Genomic DNA, 16879 nt, shown 5'->3' with positions numbered 1-16879 from the left:
GTCAAAGTTACAATCTTTTGTTAGTATCCTTGTTATCACCTTACGTGGCATTGCAGGCCCTTTCTATCACCTATTTTGTCACAGCCCATCCCGGAAGATTATTCTCGATGACGGAAAATGGCAATTTTACCCTTGGACGTTAAAGTATGTGGTGTGATTTAAGTTGGATATTGGACCCATTCATTATTTTCCTAAGTTTTTGGACCCAATTGGAAGTAAGGAAATTGTTTGTTTTGATTGGTGACCCAAAAATCTGGACCACACATCCTTTCTCTCTCTCTCTCGTGCTCTCTCTTCTCTCTCTCGGACTCACTCTCTCTCCTCTTCATATGTACGGACAAGCACCAAAATCACTTTAAACTTCACAGATCGAAGGTATTAAGCTCACCATTGTATTCCTCGAGGCGATACGAGTTCATCCATACAATTTTAGAACGTAGAGCTTTAGAAAAACCCTTGAAACCAAGAGGTCCGTCGAGGTACAGTACCACCGTGGTGATCATCAAGGTTTCAAACCATTTCAAGGCTCCTAAAGGTATCTTATCTTCCTCCTAAGTGTTCTGGATGAGTTTTGGCTAAGTTTGAACGTAAGGAAACCATGGAAATCGAACCTCCGAGGGTGGCACGGTTCACCAACTTTTAAACCCGTGAATTTCTTCGATTTCTAGGATTGTAGCAAGCTCAAGGACCTTCCCTCGATGGTCGGGGTGCATCGTTGGTGAAAATTAGACATTGGAAAGCCCAGGTTCAAGGAGTTGCAGAGGTCACCGGATTTTCGTGCTTGCTCCGACGTGATCTTGTGGAATTTGAAGCTTCAAATAGGTATAACGTGATTCTATGAACCCTAAGCTTCATTTTGGTGGTAATTTCGTAGGAAATGGTTGAAAAACAAGTGAGAATAGTGAGTTTAAAGATTTTCCCAGTTTCCGGTGACGGCGATGGTCACCGGAGTCTGAGGTTGAAGACAACGGAATATTCCATCAATTATGACGGAATATTCTGACGCCGTCAGTTAAATGTAACGGAATATGTTAGGCTTTAACAGAATATTCCTTAACGGTGGTTAGGGAATCCGTCAGGTTTGGCGCCGCGTGGGGGCGCGTAGAGCCGTGCCTCTGCGGTGCATGGACGGTCGAAAAATTATTTTAAAAATATGGGGATGATCCTGGGGTTGTGTAGGTCACTGTGGTATATTCATATACCCGTTTTGAGCTTTGTATGAAAAGTTATTAGCTAGTTTTTCCTATATGCTTTAAAATAACGTTTTTATAGTTAATTCACATATAGGTGAGACTTATCCCGAGGACGAGCGTATCCACGGGCGACTCGGGGGTTACGACCCGTCGACATGCCAGTAAGTGGGCTTTTGGTTTTCAGTATATATTTATATACTTGGTATTTTCCCAGAAAAATATGTTTAAATGATAATATGCCATAAATGCCATGCATATACAATTATGTTTCGTGTATGAATTGGTGTGTGATATATATATATATATATATATAAATGTGGTGTTGTGGAGGCACATGTAAGTTCAAGTAAGTCATGGTTGGTTATGTGAATCATCGATGATGTGATATGTGATTGAATACTGTTGAGCTCATAAAACTGCACTTAGGGTGATTGTGATTTAGCCAGAGATATGATGTACAGGCCTGTTTATTTATGTCACCTCCCGCACTATATGCTCATATTGGATCCAACTTAAGTGCACAGTCTTATCGTATAGACCTTATTTATGGTTCTGATTCGTAGGTGACTAGCGATTTATCGCCCAGCTATTATGAGAGAGTAAAATTGAGAATAATTATATTACACCAAATCTTGTCGTACAAACCTTTTATTAGTGGTTCCGACTTATGTGCAGTATATTGCCGTGTAAGTCATTGTAGCAACTTCGGCTAGATTGACTTTTGAGCTATGAATTCAGCCGTACAGACTACCACAGGGGTTCCGGCTAACATATCATATTTCTATGAAATTATTCTTACTTGAATTGCTTACTCTGTTATATCTTGGCATGGCATGCATATGAATATGATTATGTGAAGCATGAATTGAATTGATATGATTTCATATATACATATATACATATACATATACATATATATATATATATATATATATATATATATTATGTATATGCTTATATCTTGATTCTGGGAAAAATTATATATGTTTTACAGCGAGGGGTTAGTATTGTTAAATGAAATGGTTTTGTAAAACATTTGTTTTTGCCCACTCACGTTTTATGTTTTGCGCCCCTCCAGGTTTTAAGTAAGCTTGTTGTTGGTGGCTCGAGGACGTCGGCTGTTCTGACTTGTCTAAATAATAGTAGGACATTCCTGGTACTGTATAACTAGTACTTGACCTACTGGACTGCACCTAGACTTATGCTCTGATTAGGAGTGTTTACTGTTGTAACTAACTCCTAACACTTTCTGTTTAGTAGTGCACTCTAGTAATTTGGTTTTTAATTATTCATATCATTCTTATCATTATTGATTCCGCACTGTGCACATGGCTACGTCACTCTCACGTGACGGCCAGCATGCCTTGATCTCGGTCGGGGTGTGTCATATTTGGACTACTCCAAAAAAAAAATTAAGGGTTTTTATCACAAATGGTCCATAAAATTGTCCATGACCATCAAGATGGTCATTGAAATTGAAAATCAATCAATGTAATCCATGAAAATTGGTGTCGCAAATCAATATGGTCCTTTTGTCATAATTTTGTTAAAAATTCCGTTAAGTGCTGATGTGGCACATAAATGGGCCCTACAAGATTTACACGTTTTTATCACAAATGATCCATGAAATTGACTCACGTTATCAAGATGGTCCCTGAAATTGACCCACATCATCAAGATGATCCTTAAAATTGAAAATCGATTAATGTAGTCCTTGAAAATAGGTATTGTAAATCAATATGATCATTCCACCACAATTTTGTAAAATTTTATGTTATATGCTGATGTGGGTTTAATAATTAGTTAAAAAAGTTGTCTAAATACATTTTTGCACAATATAATTTTTTTCTTATAGCAGGACCTACTCCGAAGAGAGATCCTTTCCATAAATTCTCAAATGCACAAGGTTTAACTAAGGCCTAATAAAGGGTTTGGAAATAGTTTTCAACCAACAATAGACGCACCTCAGTTATAACCTCATTATCTCAAGACATACATCGCTGTTCTTTGAGTCACCATACCACAAAGGAAGCGTCAAACAAGCTCTCCAAGATTAAGGTTGTGAGGATGTTGATCGCTTAAATGTTAGCGATGATGTCCCAGAAGTCGTTTCCAATTAGTCAAGTCGTCACCAAAGATGACCTCGATTGAGGTTCAATTCAGTGAAGGGTGTCGAAGTGTGTAAAAATGGGTGTATTGAGATTTTTTTTAGAGAATAAATAGAAGAATGTGTACTGGGATCGGAGGTGATTGCATGACTAGGTTTTTGTGTTCACAACTTTTTATTAACTATTAAATTATTAAACCTATTTGTAATTTTTTTTAATTTAATGTGTTATCCATTTATGTGTCACATCATCATATAACATAATTTTTGACAGAATTGTGACAAAATGACTACATTAATTTGGGACACTTACTTGCGGGACTACATTGATTGATTTTTAATTCAGAGACCATTTTGATGTCACATGTCAATTTTAAGGACCATTTATGTGCCACATCAGCACTTAACGGAATTTTTAACATAATTGTGATGGAAGGATTGCATTGATTTGCGACACCTATTTTCAGGGACTAAATTGATTGATTTTCAATTTCAGGAACCATCTTGATGGTGAGGGTCAATTTTCAGGGACCATTTGTGATAAAAAACCCAAAAATTAATATGTTAGATGAGAAATTTAAGATTAGTAAAGAATTCCAATTTTAATTTTTTTTCTTGTTTGGTTAACCTAAAAGAATAATGAAATTTAAATATTTAATGTGTATATATAGTCATTAATATATATATATATATATATATATATATGAGAGATAGTTAGAAAATGTGACAGAAGTGGTAGTAGTGATGATGATGATGATGATGATAGTGTGAAGTAGCGGCAGGTTGTGATATTGGCAGTGGTAGTGGCAGGGGTCACAATTGTATATAGTGGTGCCGACAACTATGATGGTGAAGATAATCGTGAGTGGTGGTGGCAGGTGGTAAGTGTTGGTGACATATAATGGTGAAAATGACATTTATTTATATATAATTTAAGCTTATGGATTGGAGATTTCAAATTCTAAATTTTTCTTTTCCACGCAAAATTTTTAGATTACAAGGTTTGTAAGTCCTCGCAGGTAATGGATGTCAATTTATAATTTTTTTTTTTTGCCTTTCTAAATTTGAATTATTTTCTTCTTCCAAAAGTTAATATCCAAAACAAAAAGCGATACGTGTTTATCCATTTGCGTGGCACGTCATGATTAATGGGGGACAGAGTATCTAAGAGACGAACGGCGGGGTAAGCGAAGGAGAGATCGGAATGGACGGCCCTCCAGGCGGCGATCTGTGTTCGGTTTGCCATGGCAACTTCGACACTCCTTGTCAGGCCAATTGCTCTCACTGGTTTTGCGGTACCTTTCTTCCTCCCTCACTCTCATTCCTATTTCCTCGCTTACATTTCTGTCAGACAACCAATGTTGCTCTTGGTTTTGTGCAATATAAAAGAACCCTAAACCCAATTCGTCTTCAATTTCTGCATTCACCTGTATTTTATGCATTTTATTTTGTTTCAACTGCTTCTGTTTGTATTTTGCTCAAGCATGCTTTTTCATGTTTTGATTCGATTGATTGATCATTTAAGCATGCTTGTGTTGAAAGACTTGATTGATTACTCAGAAGATTTTAGTAGCGGCGGCTTTCGATATCATTTGCTCTTTAGAGCGAAGGGACTTATAATCCACATCCAAATTGGGTGTTTATTTCGACCAATTATATGATGTTTTCCCCTTGAAACAAGTCCAATTTAGCTTTAGCTATGCTAACTTAAAAGTTTGGTGAAAACTAAGAAGGGGGCCGAAGATGGAGCTCTTGGAGAAATCGCTGTAGATATCCAGTCATTATCATTTGATATCATAGAAACCGGTCATATTCATTATGGACTGTTAGTCTCTTGTTCTTATTGATATCAAGAGAAGTCAAAACAGGATGTGATTTTGTACATGTAATTATACTCTGCAGAGTTCTGTAAATAGGAAGAACACGTTCGTGTAGGTTTCCAAGACTTGCATCTTAAAAATGTTGAAAAGGAAACACTTATATGTAAAAAAAATTCCCCTCTTCGCTCAATGTATGTTTCATTCCAAGTAGAATGGACTTGATATTCTTGGTCCGCCTATCATTTAACATCTGATATAGCCAGTTTTTCCAAGCACAATTCCAAGTCTGGTTATAAATCCCGCGGATGCCCATGGTGCCTATATATTTATATATATAATGATCATTTGAACTTGATTATACAGATCCTTAACTCATTCATCATTCATATAGAGGCGCAATGCTGTTTTTCGCTTGACTTTGGTTATAGAACATCTCCCGCTTAGGCTTTAACCTTATGTTTGGATGAGAGACTTTCGAGTGCCAAGGCAATTTAAGCTCTATTGTTAAAATGCATCACAAGAACACTACCAATGAACTACTCAAGCACTGTTAAGCTACTACTGAAACACCACTAAATGACACCTTCAAGGAGTTATTTGAAAGTTCTATCAAATGTATTGCATCTAGTGATTTTCAAGTCCCTTTATCTATTTTTTGTAGTGCATTCTTAACAAATTTATCATACGTTACATGGAACTTAAAAATCCCCTTCTCCAAGCGCACCATAAGGACTTTTGATGTTTGACAAGTTTACTGCTTCTATTGTACGTAAAAGTGATCTATGCTTGGAATTGCTTTGTTTCAATAGATTATAGAGATTGTGGATATACGAAGTGGTTACAAAATCCCCAACATGCATATTGAGAATATTCTGAACTGAATGGGCGTGATGTTCTATTTAGCATTCACTGCATACTGTGTCACCTCTGAGATTTAGGGGCTCTGTGCGGAAGATAGCAAATGAACCCTTGTATAAAACTCCTGCTACAAAGCTAATTTATATGTCTATGGTTGTATTAGTAAGGAATTTAAATGAAGTATTATTAATTGAATTATAGTTCAAGTCAACAAAAAATCATGGAAAAAATCAAAATTTAGAGCAAAGCCAGTAGAACCAAACTAAAAACATAAAAGTGATTTCTCTTATGCGTATGGGTGTCATATTTCTCTTATTCATGCAGAACCTATAAATTTCCCAAAGATGAAGCTTTTTTTGCCACAAACCAAGTTGGTACATATGTAGATGATATCATCTTTTAGGGGTCCTTTACAGATTGGGGGCCCTATGCTAAGGGCACCTATCGCACATGCTCAAAACCAGCCACAGATAACGGATCAAGTATAACACTCTGAGTGTAAGTAGAATTAGCAGGACTCTTACAACATACAAACATGCAAGTATCAGATTCCATTACATATAATCTACAAGGCTTGAACTCCAATTGAGTAATCATTAAAATAAAGGCTGATAATGCATCGTTGGCTCCCTTTCTTCAGGAAATTGTATTATGCTTGTTTGGCATCATGGATCGGCAGTTCGCCCTTGTAAATGCCCACTGTGTCGTCGTCCCATCACTTTGTTGGTTCCAAGTAGGGCGTCTTCAAGGCAGCTTGATAGGCCGGAGGTTGCAGAGATTCTAAGGAAGGTTGAAAGGTACAATCGTGTTTTTGGAGGTCATTCCAGAAGTCTTCTTCAGGTAAATGAATATATCTATACATCAAATAACCTTGTGGGGCCCATTTCTTATTTATGTCAATAATCCGAACAATCTATTTATTAGTTCTTCACTCAAAGATCATCTTCTTAAAATATGAGACAAATCTGACCATTTAGCCATCTAGTTTGAGTCAAGAAAATAGACAAACATGGTACATCAAGAAAACACTAAAAGTGACAAACATTTAATTTAGTAGTCAACCGTTTCGGATTTCAGTGATATTTTGCAAGGATGATCTTTGAGGGGAGACCTAATAATTAGACTGTTTGAATTATTGAGGTTCAATGGGAAGTGGGAGTTGCAAGGGTGTCCCTCTTAATTGGAGCAGCCTCTATAATACACAGACATGTACACACGCACACACACCCACCATTGTTGAATAATATGATTAGATATGTTTTTTGTTGAAAAATATATGCAGTTTCTGTACTCGTCCAACTGCATGAAAAGAATACACTTTCAAAACAAATTAATTCTTTATTTTAAGACTCCTGGAGAAGTAAAGTGTTTATATCTTCTTTTCCTGTAAGGAACAGAATTTTTCCTCAGATGCCATTTTGGTTTCTTAACTCCTGAAAAAGTATCTTTATTCCATACATTGAAGATCGTTTCGTAGTTGATATAGATAGTAGATCACCACTCCTCCATTTCTAATCTGTTTCTATAAATGGCAATCCTCTTTTGAACAGAGAGCGCAGGACCTTCCTTTTCTCCTGCGGAGGCTGCTGCGAGAACTAATTAATCCTGATAGATCTCTTCCCCTTGTTATAAGGGCTCGTGTTTGGATTGCAGTTAAGTAATTGACACAATATGCGATCACTTCTCTTATATCTTGCACTCTCATGCAGCTGTTAATGCAGTTTATGTGGTTGGCAGTAACGTTATGTGAGAACTCATCTTTAATCTGAAGTATCTTGTATACTGCATGTTCGTTACGAAGTTCTGACCGTTTTAAAAATTTTGTTTTCTTAAATATACAGATGATAATGGGTGCTGCGTACCTATTCAGTCCTTTTGACTTCATCCCGGAAGGTGTTTCTTATGCTTTCAACTTAGTTGTATTTTTCTTGTGGAGTCGTTGTTGTGCTATTATTAATACATCGTCCTTGTTTTGAGCGTTCCTGCAGCAATATTTGGTATAGCCGGTCTCTTGGATGATTTCTTCATAGTGCTCATTGTGTTCTTCCATGTTGCTGCCATTTATCGGTCGGTACTCTATCGCCGTCATGGAGGTTCCTGAACTGTGCGACCATGGAAATTTTTAATCACACAGAAAAAACAGGGAAGGAGCTGGATTTTATATTTTTTCCGTTACATGGGGTCGAAAAATCGTAGATGATTCACGAAAGATAGGATTGTACAAGAAGGCCATCTATACATTTCAGGTAGTTTCCGTCGATTTTTGAACATGTAGAACCTACTTATGTCTATACCGGTTCATCGAGTGTCAATAGTACATCGACATTCGCACGCTTTTTACGGTATGTGGGGTTTAGGGTAAGCGTAGCTCGCCGTATTCCGTAGCTTTCTGTTGTATTACTATTTGATCACATTACCTATGTAATGACGAGTTTTTGACACAGATCATCTGATAGAGATGGTTGTATGATGAGAGTGTATGTCGAGTCCTTATAAATGATTCTTTCGTGGGACCATGTGGAACCAACTAACAATGTGACATCTAAATTCCAAATTAATGTCGGCACCCTGGCTTGATCGAAGTAAGTTCAAATTTTATGTGAGTTGAAGTACTAAGCAGAGCTCATTTCCTTAAAACAATCACCAAGTAACACTTGTATATATATACAGGTTTATAGTTTTTAATTTTCATGTTTTTGTACTTGAGATGTGAAGAAGTATAAGGTAGAAAGTAGAGATGAAGAGGAAACGGGCTTCTTTCTGAGATTAGCATGACTTTTCACTTTGGACATTGATAATGAAAATTGATATTGGTTTTTTAATTTGTTCACCATACATTATTTTGGTCTTTTCGTGAAAAATTTATAAATATTTTTGTTAAATTGTCACTAAACGACCACGTGACCATCTTTTAAGGACTTTTTTGTCAAACCAATTCCTCAACTTAACGAGTATGTTGACAGATTTTCACAAAAAGACAAAAATGATTTATGTTTGACAAATTCAATAATCAATTCTATCGATTTTAATTGTCAATGATCCAAGTGATATTTTATGACAATCTTAAAGACCATTTTAACTGAAAAAACAGAAGAAATGCTCGAACAAGGATACACAAAGAACACTAAAGAGTAAAAAGTAAAACAAAATATATATTCGAGTTTGCTTTCACTTTCAATTTTTTTTTCTTCGTCCATTCTTTTTTATTTCTTTCCCACTCATCCACCAGCGTTTCTTCATCTTCCTTAGGGCTGGTTTGGTATTGCTGTGCTTTGAAAAAAAGCTGCTGTGAGAATAAGCGGTTGTGCTGTGAGAATAAGCGGCTGTGAAATAAAGCAGCAGAGCGTTTGGTAAACTTTTTTGTAAAAGTGCTTTTGGAAAAAAAAGCAGTCTGATAGTGGGTCTTTTCATTAAAGGAGCACTGTAGCTCCATGTGCTTTGAAAAAAAGCCAGTTTTCCAAAGCTGCAAATAGCAGCTTCAGCTTTTTCCTTTGATTTCAGCTTATTCTCACAGCAGCTTCCAAAATAAGCCCTTTTTTTTTCAGTTTACCAAACACCTAAAACCCTCACAGCTTTTTTTCATAGGTGCTTTTTTTTTAAGCACCTCACTCCCAAACTAGGTCTTAATCCTTTACATTTTCCACATATATAAAAAAAAAAAAAACAGTCTAAAAACAAAACATAAAATAGTTACGAAACAAGCCCTAGTTGTTCGCATGCTAGTACGTGCTTAGGTTTCTATATTTTCTTCCTTAATACTTTTCTCTTAAAAAAGTTGAGTTGGTGTAATTGATTTGACACATGTCTTAGTTGTTTCAAATTCATAATTGTATTATCTTGTTTTATTTTTTATAATGATTTGCGTACGCCTACTTCACACTTTTGTTTATTTTTTGTATTTCAATTGAGTAAATTAAAGAAGATGTTTTTTGTTGTTGAAAAATTAAAGGATACTCAAGAGAGTGGTTTAAACTGTATTTTCCTTGGTTTTTTTAAAAAAAGAAAAACCTTAATTTGATCATGGTAGGTAGGCTCGTTAACTTCCACTTTGTTTTTGCGTAGAATTAATAAGTTTGTCTTATTTTAGCTTAGCTTGAAAGGGATAAACTCGTCCTTAAATACCAACCATACGGCATTTGTTGGTTCCACTAATATTCTTTTGTACTACACATCACATGGAAATAGTAATCATCAATCTCATAAGACAGTTGTTTCGGGTAATATTTCAATCTCATAAGATAGTTGTTGAGGGTAAAGATATATATACATTAAGTACATTGTTATCATGATATTTATAATATCTTTTTATAAGGTTTTATATTAGTGACTTAAGATATTACATACTCAATCATTGTATACTTTACATTAGGGATAGATCCACTTTGGAGCAAGGCGGGGTCATCTGAACCCTCCAAGTGTAGATATTCTTCAAGAGCTGGGTGCTACACTTAGAAAATCTGAGATGTCCTTGAAAATTTGTCCTCCAGTTGTTCGACGAATATCCTTTATAAGCACGGGCAGGGTATCTGCTAGCCTTATACCTTTGTATAAGTTGATATGGACATCTTTCGATACACTCACTTGACATATGTTGACATATGTCTACATGCTCGTTCATAAGCTATTAACATCAGACGACATACTCGCTCAAAAATTATTAACAAACGTGCAGTATGACTTGATAAATATCTTTAAGCCTACCAAATCAAAAACTCGATAAAATGTCAATTTACGTGATATAAGTGTCCAAAAATTTAGGCGCTGTGCACACTATTGTCATCGACTCTCTAATAATATTTCCTGATCCCACAGCAGCGTTAAATGAAAGTTTATCTTTTCCCCACCGGTACCTCACACAACTGAATTTGGGATCATCATCATCCACTCAAAATTCAATAATATCATATTACAATAATTACTTTTCGTGGCTTTCGAGGAGGTCACTAATTTCCAAGAAGTGCTCGTAAAGCATTTTTGTCTCTGCTCTCTCTCCATCCCTGCCTCCCTCCCCCACTCGTCACCTCATCATCTCTAAAGTTTAATAATTCGACGACGTACGGCCGGAACTATTTACTCTCTCTCTCTCTCTCTTCCTTTTCCCTTCTGCTTCCTCCACCGACCGCTGTCTGTCTAGGTAGCTGAAAGATTACTGAGTGGTGAGTGGTGAAGTTAGTAAGCAAGAAACATGTGGGTAGGAAGGAAGTGTCAGATATCATTTCTCCACTCTCCATCCATATCCATGGACCATCACCATATGCATGCTCAACACTTGTTCAATATCTATACATAAACTACATATACATATATATATATATATATACACACATATATGTATAAATATGTATCTCGTCAGCCAAACATACACAAAGTAAAGTTATACAGCATGCTCTCTTCTGTATAATTTGGCCACCAAATTCATCCAGTTGGTTGATCCAATTCCCAGCTGCTGTTAATCGGTTCTTCATCAGATGAGATGAGGCATTGGTTGCCCACACTTGACGATGCTGCTTCCTCCTCTCCACATGATCTACCTCTCACTTGGAACTGATCACCATCAGGTACTCTAATCTCATCTCATCTGTCACATCTATTTGCTCTAAATGTTATTTTCGATTCTCTTGTATTAATTCTTTTTTTCTCAAATTTTTCTTTCAATTTATGACTGCTTCTGCTTGATTAATGATTGGATTACTATCTAAAAACTAAGTTTTGTCTTGGTCAACAATAAAACACTGATTTGATTATTGAAAAAGAAACCCAAAATTAATCCAAAATTAAGCTATTTTTCTGGCTCAAAATATCAATATATATGTGTGTGGCCATTCTTCTCACGAGTGTGGATTTAATTTTTTTTAAATTAATTTGTTGCTAATTGCAAAATTTTAGTTTTTGCTTTCTTTAATTTTTATTAATTAGTTAAAGTCCTAATTAAGAAATTTGAGGAAATTAGGCTTGTCACAACAATATGCGCGTACTGATTTCTAAACTTGTCACAACAAGAAGCAATGACTCTTTTGCATAACACGGTTAGAACTTCCATTCAAAATTAGTGGTATTTGGCGGAAGTTCCAACTAAATTACTCAAAATGACAATCGCTCCACATTATGATAAATTCAAGAACAAATACTCACCGATTTTAAGTTCATGAACCATAGCTCAAATTCGATAGTATTTAATGCGATGAAGGAGATCCCATCTTTACAATTTTTTAATTCATTAATTAGTAGGCAGTATAATTATAACATAAACCTCAGATATGCAAAAGAAAAAAGGAGATACCATCTTTAAAAAATTTAATTGATTAACTAGTAGGTAGTATAATTATAACATAAACCTCAAATATGCACAAGAAAAAACCATCACGGGTGACCAGTGACTAGGGAGAATTTCATGCCTGTATTTCATATGGCATGTCTTGAATTCGATCTTTAGCACTTGTGAAACACGCAATGATAATCAGAAAGAAGCTGAAATATTTATGTAAACCTTTCTAGGTCTCGAAATGATGGATTAATGTAAACCACCAGCTTATCCCTTTTTAAAAATAAAAAAGAAAATATGCAAAAGAAATGATGGACTAATGAGTGACTTGCAAGGGTAATCAATTATGAAGTTGTCTTAATTTACAGTAACCATAACTCTCATATGCAAGCAAGAGAATCCACAGCTACAGACAAAATTGACGTTTTAACGTCCCCTTAGTTGGTATTGATTACTAACACTGCTTAATAAATACTAGCATATGGGCACACGCAAAGTGCATAAGAAAATTTTTTATTTTTGTTTTTTAAATAGGAGAGAGGAAGAGAGTGATAGAGAATGTAGGAGCAGGAATTTTTTTTTTTTTAATCAAAAATATGTTAGAATTATATGTAGGTGAGGCTTTGAAAAAAAAAACAGCAAAATTTAGTTGTGTAAAATTACATTTCTGCCCCATATTTCTGATTCATGTTCTCTTTTAATTAAAGTGTTAAATTGATAATTTTATAGCGTTTTGATTAACAATGAATGTTTTATCAATTAGTAAAGATTATTATAAATTATAAATTAATAATTTTAATTTAACCGTGTATTTTTTAATAATAATAATAATAATTATTAAATTATAAATTATCAAGATAATGCAGTCAGAGACATTGACTTGTGGTCTTTTTCTGCACAGCTGTTTCCTTCCGCTTACTCAGAACTTGTTCAAGTTCAAATAAGAGCATCGGCGTGGGGTAGGGGTAGTGGTGGTGGTGGTGGTGGTCGCAAAATTTAAAGCTCCGTTGTCCTTAATTGACCATTTTACCCCTACTAGTAGTACCTATTACTGTATTGCCAATGGCACTGTACTTGCTGCTATCAACTGTATTTCTCTTCGGTTTGCTTTTCCCGCCATGTTTGCCTCTAACGGTCGGAAGTCAAACGGAAACTGAAGCCGTCCTTGAGTTGAAGAGGCAGCTCAAGGACCCTCTGAATGTTCTCGATTCCTGGAAAGAGACCGCTGACCGGTCGCCCTGCAACTTCTTCGGAGTTGCTTGTGATGGGATTAGCGGAAAAGTGATTGGAATTTCTCTTGATAACAAGTCCCTTTCGGGGGAGATTTCGCCCGCCATTGGTGGTCTTGACAGCCTAGTGACGCTTTCACTGCCTTCCAACAACATTACCGGAAAGCTTCCTGCCCAAGTCACTCGTTGCGCAAATCTTAAAACTTTAAATCTCACCGGCAACAAAATGGTGGGAGCAATCCCCGATCTTTCTGCCCTCGGAAAATTGGAGATTCTTGATCTTTCGACAAACTTCTTCTCCGCCGCATTCCCATCCTGGGTGGGGAATCTGACTGGGTTGGTTTCTCTCGTGCTTGGGGAAAATGAGTTTGATGAAGGTGAAATTCCTGAGGGGCTTGAAAACTTGACCCACGTAACTTGGCTCCATCTGGGGTTTACCCAGTTGAGAGGAGAGATTCCGGAATCTGTTTACGAAATGACGGCATTGGAGACGTTGGATATGTCGAGAAACAAGCTCTCTGGGAAGATCTCTGAGTCCATTTCCCATCTACAAAACCTCAATAAGATTGAACTTTTTCAAAACAATTTGACTGGAGAAATCCCACGAGGGCTTGCTAGTCTCACCCTCTTAAGGGAATTTGATATCTCATCAAACAAGTTTTATGGGAAGTTGCCTTCGGAGATGGGAAATCTCAAGAACTTGAAGGTTTTTCAGTTATTTGGGAACAATTTCTCCGGGGAATTCCCTGCTGGGTTCGGCGATATGAAACACCTTGGATCAGTCTCAATCTACGGAAACAGATTTTCTGGGGAATTTCCGACCAATTTTGGTAGATTCTCACCTTTGGAAAGCATCGACATATCCGAGAATCAGTTTTCAGGTGGTTTCCCAAGGTTTCTTTGTGAAAACGGCAGGTTAAATTTCTTGCTTGCTTTGGACAACAATTTTTCTGGGGAGTTTCCAGATTCTTATGTTCGTTGTAAATCTCTACAGCGGCTGAGAGTCAATCAGAACCGTTTGTCTGGGAAGATTCCAGCCGAGTTTTGGTCACTTCCCTACGCGACAATGATTGATTTTAGTGATAACAACTTCAGCGGAGAGATATCCCCCAGCATTGGGTTTTCTACCAGCTTGAATCAGTTGATATTGCAGAACAATGGTTTCTCAGGTTATCTTTCACCGCAACTTGGGGACCTATTGAACTTGGAGAAGCTCTATCTGAGCAGTAATAACTTTTCTGGTGAAATTCCTTCTGAAATGGGTGCTCTAAAGCTGCTGTCATCTTTGCATCTCGAATTCAATTCTTTGACAGGATCAATACCATCAGAATTGGGAAACTGTGTTAAGTTGGTGGACGTGAATCTTGCTTCGAATTCTTTAACTGGTAATATCCCTCGTACATTATCACTAATGAGCTCTTTGAACTCTCTAAATCTCTCGAAAAACCACCTCATGGGTTTGATTCCTGAAGCTTTGGCGAAACTGAAGCTAAGTTCTATAGATTTGTCTGGGAATCAGTTATCTGGAAGAGTACCATCTGATCTTCTGACCATGGGAGGAGACAAAGCCTTCGCCGGAAACAAGGGACTCTGCATCGATCAATATTCCAGAACTCGCACAAATTCTGGGATGAACACGTGTACTGAAAAGCCGAATAGAAAAAGGGTGCTTGAAAGTAAACTGGTTTTGTTCATTATTATAGCATCAGCGTTGGTTGCTGTTTTTGCTGGATTACTGCTTGTCAGTTATAAGAATTTCAAGCTTGGGAAGGCGGTTGACAGAGAAAATAATTTGGAAGCAGGGAAGGAGAAAGATCCGAAATGGAAACTTGCATCTTTCCACCAGTTGGAAATAGATGCAGATGAGATATGCGATTTGGAAGAAGAAAATTTGATTGGAAGTGGTAGTACAGGGAAAGTTTACCGCATAGATTTGAAGAAAGGTCGTGGCACGGTAGCTGTCAAACAACTTTGGAAAGGAGATGGCATGAAGCTTTTGATGGCAGAGATGGACATTTTGGGGAAGATAAGGCATAAAAATATACTGAAGCTATACGCTTGTTTAGTGAAGGGCGGATCTAGAGTTCTCGTGTTTGAGTACATGGCAAATGGTAATTTGTTTGAAGCGCTTCACAGAGAGATTAAATGCGGGAAGCCCGAATTGGATTGGTGCCAGAGGTATAAGATTGCTTTGGGAGCAGCTCGGGGGATTGCTTATCTGCACCATGATTGTTCACCAGCTATAATTCACAGGGATATTAAATCCACCAACATTCTGCTCGACGACGATTATGAGGCAAAAGTTGCTGATTTTGGGGTTGCAAAGATTGCAGAAAATTCTCAGAAGGGTTCTGATTACAGCTCATTCGCCGGCACACATGGCTATATTGCTCCCGGTGAGTTTCAAATCTACAAAAGCACATACTTTTATCCTTCCATCGTTGTTGGTCACATACGTTAGCCTTGGTTTCTTACTTCAACTATGCTTGTATCAATTTCTCTGCGACGTTTTCTACAACTCTAGAATTTTAATCTGCTCACGAGATTTGATGTTGCTTTCATTTTTTATATTGGACCGTCTCATTCAATTCAGATTGTATCCAAAATCTTCACAACATGCATGTATTCAAACATTTTGAACTGATTTCCTGCAGAGCTGGCATATACTGCTAAAGTGAACGAAAAGTGCGATGTGTATAGCTTCGGTGTTGTGCTGCTAGAGCTAGTAACTGGTAGGAGACCAATTGAAGAGGATTACGGGGAAGGAAAAGATATTGTTTACTGGGTTTCAACGCATCTGAGTGACCGTGAAGCGGTTGTTAAGATTCTCGATGAAAAAGTGGCAGATGTAAGTGTCCAGGATGACATGATCAAGGTCTTGAAGGTTGCTGTTCTTTGTACTACGAAGCTACCATCGTTGCGCCCGACAATGCGGGAGGTTATAAAGATGCTTGCGGATGCTGATCCTTGCAGTTTCCGGTCCGGGAACAATACCGGTAACGACAAAAAAGTCAAGGATGTCTCACCCGGTACCGATGAGTTGCTGTTTTAGCAGTAGATACCTAATTTCAAGGTTCAAAAGTTTGATGCAAGAGTGAATTTTTTCTTCCATAATGCTTGTAATGTAAGTAAAGAATTTAATATCATTTATATGATTACTAAATGTACCATAAAGTTTAAAAGTGTTGTTCCTTGCAACATGTGTGTTTGTCATTTTATCTAGCTGGGCAATTATGGAAGTTGAGGTTTCAATATAAAATAAATTGGTAACCAATGTTTTTAAAGGCGAAGGCGAAACTAAGGCGTTTCATGGATAGCCCCGTCTAGGCAAAAACCTTGAGGGATGAGGCAAAGCCTCATAAGAGCTAAAATTATTAATATTGTTTATACCATACTTAGAGCCTCTGTAT

General features: G+C 36.9%; 2 protein-coding genes across 5 annotated transcripts; both read left to right on the top strand.

Annotated features, from left to right (window-relative positions):
• Window positions 1-4105: 4105 nt before the first annotated feature.
• Window positions 4106-8491, top strand: LOC103402201 (uncharacterized). 4 transcript variants are annotated; one of them, XM_029094520.2, is made up of 6 exons: window positions 4106-4181; window positions 4460-4595; window positions 6619-6818; window positions 7529-7630; window positions 7820-7871; window positions 7967-8491. In XM_029094520.2, exons 2-6 carry the CDS (start codon window positions 4505-4507, stop codon window positions 8077-8079), a joined length of 558 nt encoding a protein of 185 aa, XP_028950353.1. In that variant the 5' UTR covers window positions 4106-4181; window positions 4460-4504; the 3' UTR covers window positions 8080-8491. The 4 variants fall into 4 exon arrangements, with proteins under 4 accessions (XP_028950353.1, XP_070670882.1, XP_008339162.1 ...); XM_070814781.1 differs by having other exon boundaries at window positions 4148-4181; window positions 4390-4595; XM_008340940.4 differs by lacking the exon at window positions 4106-4181 and adding an exon at window positions 4245-4319.
• A 2264-nt stretch (window positions 8492-10755) lies between these two features.
• On the top strand, window positions 10756-16667 carry LOC103402202 (receptor protein-tyrosine kinase CEPR2-like). Its single transcript, XM_008340942.4, has 3 exons — window positions 10756-11536; window positions 13142-15865; window positions 16124-16667. Exons 2-3 carry the CDS (start codon window positions 13303-13305, stop codon window positions 16519-16521), a joined length of 2961 nt encoding a protein of 986 aa, XP_008339164.2. The 5' UTR covers window positions 10756-11536; window positions 13142-13302; the 3' UTR covers window positions 16522-16667.
• The last annotated feature ends 212 nt before the right edge of the window (window positions 16668-16879 follow it).

This window comes from Malus domestica, chromosome 15 (assembly GCF_042453785.1).
Source record: "Malus domestica chromosome 15, GDT2T_hap1".
In the NCBI taxonomy this organism is placed as follows: domain Eukaryota; kingdom Viridiplantae; phylum Streptophyta; class Magnoliopsida; order Rosales; family Rosaceae; genus Malus; species Malus domestica.
Note: the sequence above shows the minus strand (reverse complement) of the source record. Positions and strands in the feature narration are given on the sequence as shown.

Coding starts and splice junctions, on each gene's coding strand:
- LOC103402201 (XM_029094520.2), top strand. CDS start 4,505: ATGGACGGCCCTCCAGGCGGCGATCTGTGTTCGGTTTGCCATGGCAAC. Junction 6,819..7,528: donor ATTCCAGAAGTCTTCTTCAG/GTAAATGAATAT, acceptor TCTTTTGAACAG/AGAGCGCAGGACCTTCCTTT. Junction 7,872..7,966: donor TTTTGACTTCATCCCGGAAG/GTGTTTCTTATG, acceptor GCGTTCCTGCAG/CAATATTTGGTATAGCCGGT.
- LOC103402202 (XM_008340942.4), top strand. CDS start 13,303: ATGGCACTGTACTTGCTGCTATCAACTGTATTTCTCTTCGGTTTGCTT. Junction 15,866..16,123: donor ACATGGCTATATTGCTCCCG/GTGAGTTTCAAA, acceptor GATTTCCTGCAG/AGCTGGCATATACTGCTAAA.